This window comes from Cottoperca gobio, chromosome 1 (genome assembly GCF_900634415.1).
Source record: "Cottoperca gobio chromosome 1, fCotGob3.1, whole genome shotgun sequence".
In the NCBI taxonomy this organism is placed as follows: domain Eukaryota; kingdom Metazoa; phylum Chordata; class Actinopteri; order Perciformes; family Bovichtidae; genus Cottoperca; species Cottoperca gobio.
In genome coordinates this window covers 5,722,768-5,736,065 of record NC_041355.1, presented here as the reverse complement: position 1 = coordinate 5,736,065, position 13,298 = coordinate 5,722,768, and the positions used below count along the sequence as shown (strand labels likewise).

At 38.6% G+C, this 13,298-nt stretch overlaps 1 protein-coding gene across 1 annotated transcript; it reads left to right on the top strand.

Annotated features, from left to right (window-relative positions):
- The first annotated feature begins 422 nt into the window (after positions 1-422).
- tapt1b (transmembrane anterior posterior transformation 1b) lies at positions 423-10,836 on the top strand. The gene is given in 15 exon segments (XM_029438839.1): positions 423-649; positions 2,245-2,375; positions 2,467-2,585; positions 2,867-3,029; positions 3,151-3,286; positions 4,113-4,210; positions 4,304-4,373; positions 4,540-4,620; positions 4,788-4,897; positions 5,977-6,036; positions 6,260-6,328; positions 6,854-6,930; positions 7,617-7,743; positions 7,745-7,790; positions 8,069-10,836. Coding segments are annotated over 15 exon segments (1,713 nt in total). The 5' UTR covers positions 423-471; the 3' UTR covers positions 8,317-10,836.
- Positions 10,837-13,298: the final 2,462 nt, after the last annotated feature.

The following is a 13,298-nucleotide window of genomic DNA, read 5'->3' as shown; positions in this document are numbered from 1 at the left end:
ATCTCATTACAAGCATTAAAAAAAGGTGACTGAAGTGTCTGAAAAACAAGAAAATTATATATAAATGATACTGGTAAACATAACATTATGTCACAAAAAAAGTAATAACAAATGAGAATTTAAGACATAAAACAGTGCAATCTGAATAAAACATGAAATCAAGTCATATACATTTGTGGTAGACAGTATTGCAAATGAATTAACTGAATGTAAATAGGAGTGCTGTAAATGTATAATGTATACATTTAATTCCTCTACTTTTAATTTTAGGGGGGGGGGGGGGGGGGGGGGCAATCAATGTCATTAATAATTTTATCAATCAACTAAAATTAAGGTGTGAATGTACTCACGGGGCCTTTGGCGACATCTGTCGGTGATTCTGTGGAACTGCAGTGCGTGATGTCGTCAGAGCGTGTGACGCAGAGGTCAGTCTCCCAGGCAGCAGCAGCGGATGAGACCGTTTGGGTGAAGATGGCGGACTCGCTGCCGTTAGGTCTGGAAGAGGAGAAGGAGAAGGAGAAGGAGGACAAGGAGCGGGATGGGAAGGCTGCCAATACAGAGGAAAACAAGGAGAAAGATGTAGTCACGGAGACGCTGCATTCCAACGATAAAAACGGCGGCAGTAATGGCAAGAAACGCAACCTGTCAGGTGAGAGCTAGCATCGTTAGTACAGCCCTCAGTTTGACAGCGCTAACGCTAGCTAGCTGCCTAAGTGACTGTTTGTTATCAAACTGACAAACCAGTGTTTTGTTAGGTAACATTACTGCACGTTATGTGGTTATGTTGTTGGAGCACGCAGTTACAATTTCAATCATTTACTAAGTCTGCAGCTTTGGGCGCTGCTCCGAGTTTGCAGTTGATCTCAGTGTGTAGCTAACTATATCACTACAGCTACTGTTTCTTAAACACTTAGCTGCATTAAAGTAACGTTATGTGGCTCATTTATGTTATGTGCATCCACATTGTAAACCCGACTGTCAGCAAGACAGCACTGCTGCATGTAACGTTAATCATGCAAGAGTCTAAATAGGCCAGTTGGCTGCTCTGTCAAAGTAAGACGTGCTGTTTCTTTGCGCAGGCGCATTCAGAGGCGCTGCTGAGTGGGTGACGTTTTGTGTATGGCCAAAAGTATGTGGACACCATCTTATCACATACTTCTCTGTATCTTGGCTGTTTTTCATTGTTTTGACTCGGCTTTTTAGTTCCAATTGAAGTCAATTATATAGCCCGAATTTCACAAATACAAATTTGCTTCATGGGGCTTTACAGCATAGCCATACGACACCCTCTATCCCATGTGAAAAACTCCCCAATTTTATTGTTTTGTCTTTCTCAATGTGTTTATTGTGCAAGTTCATATAAGTAATAAAAAAAACTAGATTTTGTGCAGCTCTACAACGGATCCCTCTCCCAGGATGTACAGACGTGCAATAGCTCTCTTGTCTACAAAATAGACCAACATAATAAAGTTACAATATAGACAATCTATATGACAACATGATATATGATACAGATGGATCCAGGAGGATGTCAAGCAGCTTCCAGGTTGCTCCACAATGTAACCTGGAACTAGACTTAGGTTATGCATTAAGACTGAGACCGACCGAGGCCAGGGATAATGAATAAGCAGCTAAATGAAAGATGAGTTTTATAAAGTACTCCATTAATTTGGTATTACACTTCCATAAAGTTGTAAAGTACTAATTAAAAAAAGACTGGTCAAAATAGGCCTTTGTCACAGTACACATTTTGACTTGACATAGTTAGAAAAATCACAGGTGTAACTAATAACATTAACCATGGCTCTGTTCTTGTACCACCCAACATCAGTCCTCGGCCTCACTAATGCTCTTGTGACTGAATGGGAGGAAAGCAGCCTGGAAAACTTTCCCATAACAGTGAAGGCTGTTATAGCAGCGGGTTTATGGTTTTGGAGTGAGATGTTTAACATATGGGTGTAGTATTTGGTTGTCCACATATGTTTGGTCGTATAGTGAAGGTATTTCTTATCTTAATGCAAATATTAATGCTTTATTGCTAGCTCAGGACTGCACTTTGCCTGCATTGTAATACAGGCACCTGCTGCTTACCTGCGAATGAAATCATCAAAGCTTTCTGAGATTGTAGTTCTTTTTATCACAAAGGTGTGAGAGGTCATTGGTTTGATGAATTTCCCTCAGAAGGCTTTAAGTGTCTTTGTGTATGTGTTCAATGCTTTGTCTTCTGTCTATGTCTGGCTGTAGACCTGTCTCTGGTCAGATTTATAACTACTGAGCTCACCAGAGGCTACTTCCTGGAACACAATGAGGCCAAATACACAGAGCGCAGAGAGAGGGTCTATACCTGCCTCCGCATCCCCAAAGAGCTTGAGAAGGTAAACACGCAAACAATTCACTGTGATAAAAAATAATGTTTTAAGTCATAAATAAATAAATATTCTCTCGCTCTGTCTTCGCTCTCTTTAGTTGATGACATTCGGCTTCTTCCTCTGTCTGGATGCCTTTCTGTATGTGTTTACCCTGCTGCCCCTCAGGGTGATTCTGGCTCTTCTACGGCTCCTCACGTTGCCTTGCTGTGGCCTCGGGTAAAGTATATGCTTAAGTATTAGGGATGCTTGTAAATACATGACCTTAATTGATCATTGGCCACATTAATATTTAACTAATGATTACAATATCTTCCTCAATAGAAGTTTTTAATAAGCCTGAAAGATTCTCCCCCTCTTTATACATGCAGGTTTAGTAAATGTCTTCACATTGTAAACAGAAACAATCAATGAAACATTGTTTTAAAACCTCTAGAGGGCAGTAGAGCTCTCTATGCATTTGTTCAGACAGATGTTAACCTTGTGTGTGTGTGTTTTAGTGGCTCCCGACTGCTCCAGCCGGCCCAGGTGTGTGATGTGCTGAAAGGCTTCATTATGGTGCTGTGTTACTCTATGATGAGCTACGTGGATTACTCCATGATGTACCACCTCATCAGGGGACAGTCTGTCATCAAACTGTACATCATATACAACATGTTAGAGGTACAGCCAGATAATACTACAATAATAATGTGTATATATAAGATGTATCTGTGTCTGAGTGTACTAGAAAGTGAGCTGCTAACTTGTTCTCTCTCTTGTCCTTCCCCTGTTGTGTTGTCAGGTGGCGGACCGCCTGTTCTCATCATTTGGCCAGGACATCTTGGACGCTCTGTACTGGACAGCCACAGAACCCAAAGAGAAGAAGAGAGCGCACATAGGCGTGATTCCTCACTTCCTCATGGCTGTGCTCTACGTCTGTATCCTCACATAGAAGAGCCTGTGATTGTTGTTGTCGTCTGTGTATCTTGTAAAAAAAAAGCAGGAATGGACTCACCTTTAGAGCTGAAACAACTAGTCAATAGGTAATATGGCAGGAAATTAATCGGCAACAATTTTAATAATCTAACAATTAACAACCATTGGCATGGCGAGCTTTGATTCAGATTTTAAATGGATAAAAATAGATAAGAGAAAAAAAGTAAAGAATAGCAAAATGAGAAACAAAAAGTCACAAAGTTATCGAGCAAATTAAAAAACTTGCATCTATAAGTGTATTTCCCTACATGCATACATACAGTATATGTGGTAGTGTACAATGAAAGACAAAATAAATTCATTCATTCATGGCATGAGAGTTTATCTGTGTGGGATGACAGGAAATGTACATTTTTCAGCCTGTTTCTTAAAACTGGAAGATGATGACATTTCTGTAGTCCAAGAATGATAGGTAAACATAAATAATTGTTTATGTAACTTTCTAAGCAGTTGTTACTGTTTTTTTTGTCTTATGTCGCGGTAAACTAAATCTCTTTTGGTCTTAGACTGTTTGTCGGACAACAGAAGCAGTTAGAAGATGTCATCTTGGGCTTTTCACTATTTTATTGACAAAACAATTCGAGTCAATGTATTGAAAATAATCTGCAGATTAACCAAAAATTAAATAATCACCAGTTGCAACCTGACATAGCTTTACGTCAGACTATTAGAACAAGCATATTAGTGGGCGTACATCAGAATGAACACAAAGCATATTCTTTACTGTACTCCTCAGTGTATTTATTTCCTCAGCAAGTTTGTGTGTAGTTCTCCATGCCATCCTCATCATGGTGCAGGCCACAACTCTCAACGTAGCCTTCAACTCCCACAACAAATCCCTGCTCACCATCATGATGTCTAACAACGTGAGTGTAATGCACACAGACATTTAACTCAATTAAAAGTATATCCAGCATGAGTTCAGCCATGATAAATACATATATCTTTTTATTTTGCAGTTTGTGGAGATCAAAGGGAGTGTGTTCAAGAAGTTTGAAAAGAACAACCTTTTCCAAATGTCAAACAGCGGTAAGTAGTCAATAATACGTAAAACAGCCGCAAAATCAGGTCTGGGTATTTTGTAACTCGGCCTATGAACTTTGTGATTTCGTGCAACGCAAATTTAAGGAATCAAGCTCGGCCGCAGTGAGTACAAAGCAGGTTAATCCAGGATTGATTTGTTTGTTTCCCACAGACATAAAAGAGAGGTTCACCAACTACATCCTCCTGCTCATCGTCTGTCTGAGAAACATGGAGCAGTTCTCATGGAACCCTGGTAACTAACGCGGTGCTGCACAGATAATGTAACACTACTGAAATCTACAAAGAAGACGTTACGTCACTGCTACTCACAGTTACATCCTTGGGTCTTCTTAGTGTGACTCTCATAACTAATATTTGACTGAATTTTGACACTAATCAGTGTTTAATGTTTGTTTTCAGACCACTTGTGGGTGCTGTTTCCTGATGTAGTCATGGTGATTGCTTCAGAGGTTGCAGTGGACGTTGTGAAGCACGCCTTCATCACCAAATTCAATGACATCAGTGCTGATGTGAGTTTGCATGCAGTACTTTCACAGTTTATCCATTTGGTTATGGTGCAGTACGTGTCTTGAACTGTGACAGCTAATGGAGCAATGTTGTTGTTTTAAAGACGGTCCACCATAAAGAGCACACTTTTACGCTTGCTAGCTTTTTCAAAGTATCTTTGAAACCACGTTTTACAGTCCTCGTCTCAGTTAATGGGCTTTTTTTTACAGGCCTTAAGCAGAGTCACTACATGCATTAGCCAGGCATGCCATGTATTGTTATTTTCAGAATAACAGAAATGTGCTGATCTATTGCAACCCTAGTTGTGACTGTGAAAAAGTGAGATTTTTGACACAAACTGCAGTAATCCAGTGGCAGGGGTTTAATAGCTTGTAGTGACTAGAAACAATGACACAGATCAGTTTTGGATGTGGTTGCTGAGCAAACTGACGAATTTTGTGAAATGCAGTCAAAAGCTCAGTAAAAATCCAGGACATAGATTTAAGATGATCTTTTTCCTATACTTTTTTAAAGGCGAATGAAACTTTAGACTCTTTTCTGTCCGACTCAATTGACTTACACAAGGTGTTTTATTTTGTGTTTTGCAAACTGGTGGTTTGTTCTCCTCCTTCTCACTGTCACTCACACTAGACACACCGTAGAGGGAAACTTTCAGTCAGCGTAGCCATTTTCTCTTGTTTCATCATGACTTTGTCTTCTTCCCACCTCCTTCCCTCTTGTGTTCTCTTCCTCTTTGATTTCCTGCAAAGGTTATTTAACAGAAACCAACTTCACAGGAAGGGATTAACCCCTTTAAATCCAAAGTGTCGAACGAAGTCACACAAGTAGTTAGCGTTCAAGCACTTGTGTATCCATGTGCAACCTCATTTAATCCATGTGTGCATATTTTCACTCTTGTGTTTTTACACCGACTTTATCAAAATGAAATGTATCCCCTGCCACTACCCGTGCTGTACCTCACATACTTGATAAATATAACGCAGATCCTCTCTGAGATTCCATCGATGTCAGCAAGTGTATATTTGTTTGATATTTTGTTACTTTACTGACTAATGTTGTGTTACTCTGTGTCGGTTTCCAGGTGTACGGGGAATACAGAGCCAGCCTTGCCTTTGACCTTGTCAGCAGTCGACAGAAAAATGTGAGTGAAATGAGTTCTAAGTTCAGATTTGTCTCCAAACTACACCAGACTTGTTTAAACTTCAGGGTCCCATGTGGGGTCACTTATCTTATTGTACTGTAGTTAGTCTTAATGATGGTTTCCAAAAATATTGTTATGTAATGATTATGCATGGGTTGGGGAGGAAGAAGAATGTTTATTCTTGTTGATGCATTGTGAGGAAATGTCTTAAATGTGTCTCCAGGCTTACACAGACTACAGTGACTCGGTATCCAGAAGAATGGGCTTCATCCCCCTCCCTTTAGCTCTGCTGGTCAGTCACCACAAAAACATTGTGTGTGTGTGTGTGTGTGTGTGTGTGTGTGTGTGTGTGTGTGTGTGTGTGTGTGTGTGTGTGTGTGTGATTCCTTTCAAAGCTCTAAGTACAGTACATGATTCCCCACGTGTATTTAGATTTCAACCAGAAATATAAACAGGTCTTTAACGGTTTGATCATTGGAACCTTCCTGAACTCAATACATGAAACAAACATAAATGCCATATTTACATCAGGTTTTCTACATTTTTTCCCACCATTTGGGGTTTGATTGGTGCTTTTTTAATCAATCAATCAATCAAACACTTTATTGTCATTTCGAGCTATACAATGTACAATTCAAATTAAATAGAATTACGTCATCTTGTTGCGTCCTCTTCTGCAATGGTTTAATGGCACCTGACTGAAGCACCACACTAGCACCACACCACAGTGTGTGTGTGTGTGTGTGTGTTTATGTGTGTGTGTGTTTATTGCATATACATTTAACATCTGATTATGTGTTTGTGTTTCTTTTTTCAGTTGATCAGAGTCGTAACCAGCTCAGTGAAGATCCAGGGTTCGCTCTCCTTCATGTGTGTGCTGCTGTTTTACCTGGGGTAAATGTCTAGCGGTCTTTTCCAAGTTTTGAACACACATTTGCAGCTTTATTAGTGTTTCTTATTAAAGCAACTACAAGGAACTTTAATTTTGTGTTGATTTTGGCGGTCCCCGAGGACAAAAGCAGTTGTGTTTCCATCAGCACCAACATCTCTTCTCGTAAACACCTTGATCTGGCTCTTTAGTGCATTTGTTTTTGAAGCCTGGACTTGGTCTGGACTCTCAACTTTATAGAAACTGTTGATTGCCTGGTGCATGTTGGTCATCATGCTCATAATCACAGGAAGCTTTGGATCCTGCTCCAGAATCAGCCATAACCACAAAAAATATCGTAAAAAAAAAAGAGAATTCTCTACAGAAAAATCTCCTCCTGCTTCCTTTTAACTGGCTAACATAGTAGTCACTGCAAACCTTTCCTGTAAAAATGTAAACATTCTTCTGTTTTGCGTGCCATAAGTGGTTTCAGGTATTAGGAATAACTACAGTATATAGATATAGATATATAGCCAATCTTCTAGCTGAGGCTCTCATTATGTTATGTAGGTCATATAGAGGCATCAGCATTAAATTGAGACCATTTCATAACCATTTAAAAGTTCCTTGTAGTAACTTTAATGTGTGTATGTAGATTTTAATGTTTTCCCTTTCTCACTAATCAACATGTTTTGTTGGTGTTTGTGAGCAGGATGATCACCCTGAAGGTGCTCAACAGTATCGTTCTGCTGGGGACGTCTTGTGTATTCGTCAAAGAAGCCAACATGGAAGAAAAGCTCTCCAACCCCCCACCCTCCGTTGTCTCCAGCCGTGCAAACTTCCAGAGCTCACCGCACCAAACACATTCACGTTTCACCACAGCAAGGTAGCAGTTTATCTCTCTCATACTATAATAACAGTGTAAAAATATAATTCATTTTAATTAATATGATATAGTCACAGTTACTGTTTAATGACAAAGGTGCCGTCTTTTTTTAGTCATGGAAGAATCGGTTGTTGATGAACATAAACACTGCCACAGTTGCAAAGCGATGATTGGACAATTGCTCTTTGGGTGAAGGGGTTAAACTGAACTGTCAGTTTTACTTTGTATGAATGTTTCTCTGCTTCTTGTGATAAACTCTACCCCTCTCTCTCAATTAGAACCCACAACTGACAAAGGAGGAATACCGCTGTCAGCAGACAATCCTCCGCCCCCCAATGTGGCAGAGAGCTCTGCCCCAACGCTCCCCAAGAGCGACTCAGACACATTCCTGACTACCCCAGACGGGGAGGACGATGACAAAATCATCAACGCCGACACGGGACTGGAAGGTCTTGAACCCAGAACGCCGAAGAAAGATTTGCTGGAAATAGACCGCTTCACCATCTGTGGCAACCGAATAGACTGAATGCCACAGAAAAACACCCAGTCAGTGTGCAGTTCAGGGATCAGACACGGGTCATGGAGCGTGCTCAGACCAGAGATATTTTTGTGCACCTGACCCCTGGAGTATTTATTTATTACTGACAAAACCAGCCAAGGCGTAAAGCTGTTACTACAAGCAACAGAGGCCGCTTCAGATGTTTCCATCTGGTCCAGTCGGTGCCTCGTGAACCAGGTAGACTCTGAGCATGGGTCTCGGTTATCATGGCAACCTGCAGACATGCTACTGATGACGCAGCTGGAGCGGAGCACGGAGAGAGAAACAAGATAATCTGCATATGTGACATAGTGCAACATGGGTCGCTGTGTGATCATAGGAACATGACAGCTGGACTGTGCGAGTACGTGTTCAAAAGCACAATCATATGTGCAGAGTTGTTTTTAGAAAGAACAAAACTTGTCAATTTTTTAACTTTGTTTTTATTTCAAAAGCCTGAAAAATTCAAATATTTAAAATGAAATTTTTATGAAGAATCTCAGATCTTTTTCTAAAATCGACCTGCAGGACTAAGTCTCACAATCACATTAACACATCGTTGAAATCTCAAAATTGCTCTGCAGACACACACACCAACACGCATTTTAAAGAATCTTGTTTAAAGTGAGTTATGAGCCCAGAAGTCCAACGCTGTCAGTCATGCCAGAAGTTACACTAAGTACAGTCCTGCATGAGGGGCTTTGGTTACAGATGTGACTTTACCTTTTAGACACCGATAAAAGTTTGGAGGTATCATGCAATTTGTGTTGATATTGTTACTTTGAATCACTGAGATAAGATGGTGCTTGTTTGTAAAGACACAACTATTTATTTTGAAGTGGACTCCAAGCCAGACAAGTTTGGAAGATATTTCATTTTAAGGTGGTTTTTATTTTATTTTATTTGTTATTTTCAATATATTGCTTCATGTGTACACTCAGCATTCAAGCATGTAGCCTACAGTTAATCACGTCTTGGTGTAACACCACTGTGTTCTTGGTTTCATTTCAAATTCATGGTGTTTAACACTGCATACCAGCATCAATTAACATGTTTTGCAATTCTTAACCCTTATCTTGATATGAAAAATAATTCTGATTACATGTGTGCAGGTGAAACGTTTAAGGATACGTTAAGGCGGAGACACAGTGATAAGGGTGATATCAACACTTTGTGTGAACCCAGAAAATTAACAATAAGAAAAGTCAGGTTTGAATCCTAAAGGTTGCTGAAATTGTTTGGTTTGGTTTTTGTTTGGCTGGCTTTGATTATGGGAACAAAGTCTTTCCAAATGCTTTTGTACTCAACAGTCTTTAGATGCTGTGACAGCTGGAAGCACTGTTTGATAAATTAAGTGTATTGTATAGAGGAGTTGGTGTCCTGGGCAAAAGCTAAATCCAAGCTAGCCCCAAGTTTTGCATTTTATGCCAATACTCTATTTGATCTTTGTAAAACCCAGAAGGTATTTTAACACTTATTGCTGCTCTGAAGATATCTCCAGAATCATCAAAGGCTCTTCTAAAAATATGAATGAAGAAAAGAATTTGTTAGCGCTGCTCGATAATAACTTTTTTTTTCCTTTCCCGGAATTTTATTGAATTGAATACAATGACATTAAAAGTAGACTCCCCATCTCCAAACAGACAGGATTTAAAACACGGAAGCTAAGCACTGAAGCGCTGTGGACTGGCTGCAGCAAAACATAAATTTTCCACACAAAACAAAATCAATCACTTTAAGTGTACGCTATATTTAGAATATTTTCACGGCTCTATCTTGTGATGAGATAGCCATTTCCGGCGGGGAACTGAAGCCAGAGATTGCCAGAAAAAAAGATGATAAGCTTAAATACGTGATTCAAAAACACGGGTAAAGTCCAGCCTTACTATAGGAGGACAGTCAATACAGTTAAATATACAAGCGCAGTCTTATGAACGAAGGATTAAGTGTGACAGAGCATTGTGTGTGTGTGTGAGTGTGTGTGTGTGTGAGAGCAATCATTTGCATTGCACGAATGGATCTCACTACTACTTAAAGACATACTCTATGTATGAATCAGATATTATTTTGTTTTTATTTTTCATGTGCAACAATCCATCTATGTAACATATCTCCTACATGGTAGAAGGAGAATAAAACAAGATTTTGTTTTGTAAACCTTTCTTGTGTGATGTTACTGTGTGTGTGTGTGTGTGTGTGTGTGTGTGTGTGTGTGATTCCTTTCAAAGCTCTAAGTACAGTACATGATTCCCCACGTGTATTTAGATTTCAACCAGAAATATAAACAGGTCTTTAACGGTTTGATCATTGGAACCTTCCTGAACTCAATACATGAAACAAACATAAATGCCATATTTACATCAGGTTTTCTACATTTTGTTCCCCCCCACCATTTGGGGTTTGATTGGTGCTTTTTTAATCAATCAATCAATCAAACACTTTATTGTCATTTCGAGCTATACAATGTACAATTCAAATTAAATTAAAATAACGTCATCTTGTTGCGTCCTCTTCTGCAATGGTTTAATGGCACCTGACTGAAGCACCACATACTACCACATACTGCTTATCTCGATGAACCAACTCTTTTCACTACATTTGAATGGGAACCTTTCAGCAGAAGGGAGGAATATATAACTAAGGTGCAAACCGCTCAATTGAACCGTCAAAGGAAAATGTTCCTGAAGTGACTTAATGATAGCTAGTGAACAGGAAAACTTGAGCTGCACTCTTTAGAGTCAACATGATGTTCAGGTTTCAGTAAAAAGTTGTAACCCGATTATTTTAACAGTCCAAGAAGCCACTTTGACTAAAATTTGGTTTAAAAAAAGTCTGTAATAAGAAGGATGAGGAGAGATCATCTTTCCACTGCTACACCATACTCATCCAGTTATGGTTTTACGTTTGACGTCATTCATTCTTACGGTGTAATCTATACTTTGGGATTTTGTGTATTTTCCTCCTCCAGTTGACTGCAGAGGTGGCCCAGTGTAAACCCATCAGTAACCTTGTGGACAGCATGGAGATAGTAGGGTGCAGCTTCATAATCGATTCAGTGGTAAGGCTTCAGAACTGTGTGTGTGTGTGTGTGTGTGTGTGTGTGTGTGTGTGTGTGTATGGTGTGTGTGTGTATGTGTGTGTGTGTTAGAGAGAGAGGCAGTGTTTCACTGAAAGCAGTCACTGCAGGCTCTGTTCACAGAGCAAACACTGCAGTCCACTGTTCCCCCTGAATGCACATTTGGAAGAGTTGTCTGTCATCACAGTCATTCACACACAGAGGGACTTTTTCCCCAACTCTGATAAATGATCTGTTTCTCGATACTTGACTTGTGTTTTCCTGATTAAGTCAACATACTTCACATTTACATCTAACCAGTGCAGTGTCATGTATCGTGTAAAGTGACTGTGAGGAGACGAGAGAGGATGAAGGAGAGCGCTGACATATCAAAGCCTTAACCAGGCTATAATGTTACTTTTTAACTGAACTTTGGGTTTTCCCTTTTTTGAACTCGAACCTTGTGTGCTTGCCAAAATTTCACTAGCCTTGACTGTCTATCTGATTAACCTCAGGGCTGAAGGTCAGCTGCTCTGTGACCACAATGACCTGCCTCACATTCAGTGGTGGAAGAGGTATTCAGATCCTGTACTTCAGAATAAATGTGAAAATGTTGCTTCAGTTAAAGTATGTAAGTTTAATCAGAAAGATTTCCTCTGTGACTCTTATACTATTATATATTATATAAGATTATTATTACTCATGCATACATGTAAAAGCAGGGTTTTACTGTTGTTGAGGTGGGGCTCCTGTTGAATTATTAACTAATATATTCAGTGTGGATTAAATTGCTGATTATTTTCTCCATTAATCGATGAATTGTTTAGTTTGTAAAAATAGTCAAAACAGTGAAAAATGCCATGACAACTATCTAGGGTCTAAAGTGACACCTTCACAATGTTTGTTTTTTTCCAACCAACAGTCTTAAAATAATAATTAATAATAATAATAATAATAATAATAATGATAATAATAATAATAATAATAATAATAATAATAATAATAATAATAATAATAATAATGATAATGATAATGATAATAATAATACAATTAATTAAAGGGTAAAGCAGTAAATTCTCATATTTTAAAAACTGGAGCCAAGAAATGTTTTTACATGAAAAAAGCCAATTATCTTTCTGTCAATCAATTAATCAGCTAATCATTTCAGCTGTACTTTTGTTTTGTGTGCAAAAATCAGAATCTGCAAAGTATAAATGTAGTGGAGTAAAAACTACAACATTTGCCTTTGCGGTGTAGTGGAGTAGAAGTATAAAGTAGAATGAGAAGAAAAAGTTAAAGTACATTTTTTGTTTTACTTCAGTACAGTTACTTGAGTAAATGTACTTAGTTACATCCCACCATTGCTCACATTCATTCAGAGACCCACTGAGATTATGTAGTTTGATTCTCTCGTAAACAGACATCATAGCACTAGTCTGACCTGTAAAACATAACATATAAACATTGCAGGCAGACCAGCAGGGAAGGACTTTCCCCAAATGATGATGTACAGTCATTATTGGAGGCCCAAATTGCCTGACAGTGACAGTATAAAATAGAAAGTATGTGATCAACAATATTACCATGGTGTATGTTGATGTACAGTGACTTAATCTTGTGACTAAAATTGACTGTATACATCCTTTACATTCATGTCATGATACAGTATTATAAGTCATGCATTAAAAATTATACTTAAGTAATAATAATAATAACCTTATTTATAAAGCCATTTTAAAAACATTTTCATTTTCCATTTTCAAAGTGCTTTGACAGACAAAGCAAAAGCATGATAGTCAGAAGATAACATAATAACAGTAAGGCCAAAATGTATTATACATTTAAAAAAATACAAAGATTAAAAGCAATAAAAACACATTACCTAAAAGTCTATAAAAATGGGTTTTAACAGATG